Below are 4539 nucleotides of genomic sequence, written 5' to 3'. Positions count from 1 at the left end.
AAAAAAAAAAAAAAAAAAAAAAGCCCAAAAAAGAAAAAAGTGCATGGCCAGGGTATAAGATTTTGCCACCTTTTAATAACAAAAGATGTGGTGAGTATCAAAGATTTTGGAAGTATACTTGCTGTAAATACAAGAACTCTACAACAGTCTTGCGTGTTTTATTTTATGTCATTAGAAGAAAAATAGGGGTGCACTGATTCATCTGTGACGATTTCCGTAATTTTGGGAGATTGGTGATCGTCCGATTTTTACATGCGAAGCCGATCGTATCCACCGATCTTATCTACCTTGGCAAGAGTCTAAAAATCAGCCTCTGTCTTCTTTGGCTCTGTCGTCAGAAAGGTCTGACTGACAGACCGGACCACCAGGTCATGTATGCACATTTACTTTTAACAATAGTCACTATTCAGTCCAAATTCAGCGACTTTCTTGCTATATTGAGCAACATTTCAGACAAAACAAATTGGTATGGGCCAAAATCGGAAAGCAGGTCAGGCGTTTTAAAAGATCGGTAATCAGCCAGAAATCTGCAATCGGTGCAACCCTAAAGAAAACATGAAGCAATGAAAGATTTTAAGTTTACATTACACACCATACTGCAGAAATGTGTCTATAGCTGAGCCAAACAGGGAGAGGGAGTTGGATATGTTGCATCTTCACAATCATGTTAAAATTATTTGCAAAATAATGTCAGAAGTGTCTCCACCTACTAAAGACAAATAAAAAAATAATGTCCACAACGAAGTAAACCCCATGATTTGGGGCTGGTTCCAGGGCCTGCTTACACACGCAACTACATTATTTTTCAAGTGAGTTTTTGTTTTTTAACCCAAAAGATTTGAGTTGCTTTTTCAAGTGAGTTGTACCTATTTTTCTTATTACAATAATTTATTAGCTCTCTCTTTTTTTTTTTACATTGGAAAAGCTTGACAATTTAATAGGAAAGCTTTACTTGTTATAGTCTGTATATTTTTGCTCTATAAAGGAAAGTAAATAAGATTTACCACTACACAGAAATTACATAGGTGTTCTTTAGAATAGATACTGTTACAATAAAAATAATAGCTTGTAACCCTTGCTGATTAATATGAATAAAAAAAATACAGATGTGCATCGTCACTTTAAAATAAATGCTTAATGTTCAGAGAACATGTTTGTAAATAATATCTAAGCCTACATTTCTACAGAGTACTGAATATTCATCCTGTTGATAAGAAAAGAGGATTACCTCCTTACTTGTATTTTTTTTTTAATACAATTAAGGCTAACCTCCAAAAGTATCCATTTCATTATGGCTACAGAAAACCGACCACTCTGGTTTGCAAGCACTGCAGCTGGTGGCAATCACTCCTCCATCCCGCTACTATTATATCCTGGTGTAACATAATTTAATTGTTTTCCAAATCAGACAATTAAATGTTGCAAACATTAAAGATTAAACTTTTTTAGGCCGTGATGACAAAACGACAACAAAATTATATATAGGTTTGTTTTGATCATCTCTATCTATTTTACTGTAAATTGTGGGAAACATGTTGTTTTGTTTAAAACTTGAAAAATCTGAAATTAATTTACTTGTGTGTGTTCAATTTTGTGTCGAATTTGCCCTTTTAAATCAGTCCTGGCGTTAATAAGCCAACTGCTTAATGGCAGACAAATGAAATAATGAGAAACAATGAGAACAATCTAAATTACGGATTCTTTCAAAAATATTAAACATTTTAGCCAATGTTTACAGGATTAGGTTTAAGCTATATATATATATATAAAAACATTTCTCCTGAAAACTAATAAAACTTATGAAAGTGTATTTATTGAGCCTTCATTTGTCAGAGTTTGTCAGCTGTAAAGTCGTGGACCTGCTGCGGCGGTCTCAGGCGGTGTGACGGTTGTACTCGTGGGACGGATTCATCCCGTCGTAGTGGAACTCCCTCCACTGCTCGGTGCTCTCTCTGGTCCTCTCGGTTTGCTCTGAAGGAATCAGGGAGACGAACCTGAGCTTCATAGTTGTCTAAACTCCTTTTCCTCCCCGCCTCCGCTGCATCTGTACTACGTGTGACACGTACCGTCGTTGTCCTCCTCGGCATAGCTCTCAAACTCATTCCTCTTCTCCTCGTGAAACTCCCTCTTTCGCTCGTCGGCAGCCAAAACCTGCCTCTGCTCCGCTGCAAAAACAGAAGAAATCAGATAAGGAGGTAATGACCCAGATTTTAGAAGGGTTCTCTGCTTTTTCTCCTATTTTGTCGCTATTGCTTCAAGAGGCAGTTTTATGTAAACTCAACTTTTTTGAGCTATGCATTGTAATGTTATTCCCTCATCAACAAATCTCCTCCTCAGAGCTGCATTTTCCAAGCTATCAACCTTCCAACTCTCAGAGCAACCCTTCCTTTTGACTCCCCCACTCCGCTCCTTCAGACTAGCCAGCAGCAATTAGCAAACACCTGGTGGAACTGCGCATCTGCTGAGCGCGTTATGCAAGCTATTTCTCAGTGAAACGCTGTTAAATCGTTGCTTAAGAGCCAATAAAAGAGCGATATTGTGATGAGTTCCTGAAGAGTGCCAGAAAAAGCAGGAGTTTCTTAAATAACTTGACAGTGCTATGATTATGTGGCTGGGAAACATATAATCAGACTAAAACACACCAGGTGCATTAACAGTATTTGCATAATGTCAGGAGCACATTGAAAAGAGGGAGACCCGCGGTACCGCAGCAGCTGCAGAGACCCACGGCTCCGCTGGTAGAACCTCTTGTACCAACTGCAGATCTAATCTTTATGAAAGAGTCGCTGATCTGAAATGTTTAAATGGAAAAAACAACAAAAAAACAGGAAACCTGTTAGGGTTCATAGCTTTTGTTCACTTAGTTATTTTTCTGAAAGCCTTTTTTTATAGCAATCAGATTGTCAGCAAACTCACATCGTCTGCAGTAACGGTGGAGGCATCAGCTCTGACCGGGAAAGAGATTGCAGTGCTCACCTTTCCAAAGAAAGGCCACGACCCCTGACCTTTGCTCAGACATGGCTGCTCAAGTTTGTGCTTCTGCTGTTAACAGCAGAACATCCTGAGACTAAACAAGGCTTACAGACTGAGGTTGACAGTAATTCTATTTTGTATGACTGTAATTTTCTTTTATTATCGTTATTGTTATTATTATTACCATCATTACATGTGGAATCCAGGAAAGAGCATTCAAAATGTGTGGCCAGTTTGTCCTTCTTGCCTGTCTTTGATTTTGTCTGGTCAAATTCCTCATTGAACTCCCAGCCGCTCTCCCACCTACTCACTCCTCCATCCCGCTCCCAGCTTTTTTTTTTCTCTCTCTCTCGCTCTTTTTCACCTTGTTGGCAGACATGCGCACGGCATGTTACACAACATCGCACCTTAACGCTCTTGAGGCTGTCGGCCGTCACGCAGAAAGCGGCTGCGCTCAGAGACGTGGTCCGGTGTGGGTGTGGGAGCTCCATGCTGGCCTGTGACTCCTGCTGCTGGGAGGGGAGCAGCAGGAACTCCCCGGGCCAAGTTCAGAAACCAAAACAGGCCCGACGGTCACCAGCTTCACAGCAGCGTGTTGTTTGTAATGCAACTACAGACTGAGGTGATCAGTTAGCGAGGGTAAATCTGCTAAAGATTAACCAAAGCGCCACAGCGACCCGTCCAGGTTTTACAAAAAAAAAGAAAAAAAAAAAAGAATTTTATCTGTTTTCTTAGAATGAAAACACAGTAAAAGTGTCATGAGTTGTGGTTGGTGATGGTGAGAATGAGCGCAGGGAACCAGCTTGAGATGAAGATGATTAATTTAATGAAGAGTGTAGCTCAAAAACAGTCCAGATCTCAGGCAGCACGGCAGAGTGGAAACACAGAGGATCAACACTGGTAGCAACTGAATTAAACAAAGACTGAAGCGACGAGCTAAAGCCGACACAGGACTTAACAGTTCAACTGTGCCGACAGATGAACTATCATAGACAAGGACCCGACCAGAGACGAAGGCAACAGGTGGGTTTAAATACACAGGGAGGGTACTCAGGTAACTAGACACACCTGGGATCAATCAACGGGGAAGACGCAGAGACAACAGAGACTCACAGGACAGAAACTGAACACAGAAAACCCTTAAAAATAAATACACAGAAACACGGATCATGACAAAAAGACTGATTTTCTTAATGATGCTAAGTGCTGCGAATGAGATCTCTTACATTCTGACATGTTTTCCATTTGCATCATGTTTTATGCTGTGCTTTTTCATTTACTTTTCAGGTTGGTTCAGACATGGCAGCAATCAGGACTAATGCACCTTTTTTTTCTTTTTTTTAAAAGTTTTTTGGCAGCTTGTTAAATATATCTACCAGTTCTGTATCAGATGTCCAAAGCATTGCAATATATTGGCAATAGTGTTCATTACCATCTCTGTATGTTTTAAAGGCGTGAGGATTGCAAACATGCTAATGCATATCCCATGTTTAGGACACTACTACTACTACTACTACTACTAGTAATAATAATAATAATAATAATAATAATAAAAAACATTTCAAG

General features: G+C 39.7%; 1 protein-coding gene across 2 annotated transcripts in view; it reads right to left on the bottom strand.

Moving 5' to 3' along the window:
* Window positions 1-4539, bottom strand: part of ucmab (upper zone of growth plate and cartilage matrix associated b) — a 14292-nt gene that overhangs the window by 6391 nt on the left and 3362 nt on the right. Inside the window, exons 5-7 of one of the 2 annotated variants that reach the window (XM_016663166.1) lie at window positions 2067-2165; window positions 1860-1971; window positions 936-946 (exon numbers count right to left, since the gene is read on the bottom strand). The exons of the other annotated variant lie outside the window; for it this stretch is intronic. Coding sequence (XP_016518652.1) covers window positions 1874-1971; window positions 2067-2165 — 197 coding nt within the window. The 3' untranslated portion in view covers window positions 936-946; window positions 1860-1873. Of the gene's footprint in view, window positions 1-935; window positions 947-1859; window positions 1972-2066; window positions 2166-4539 lie in introns of those variants that run through there. 2 annotated transcript variants of the gene reach the window in all.

This window comes from Poecilia formosa, unplaced genomic scaffold (genome assembly GCF_000485575.1).
Source record: "Poecilia formosa unplaced genomic scaffold, Poecilia_formosa-5.1.2 Scaffold405, whole genome shotgun sequence".
NCBI lineage: Eukaryota > Metazoa > Chordata > Actinopteri > Cyprinodontiformes > Poeciliidae > Poecilia > Poecilia formosa.
This window is presented reverse-complemented; position numbering and strand designations above follow the sequence as displayed.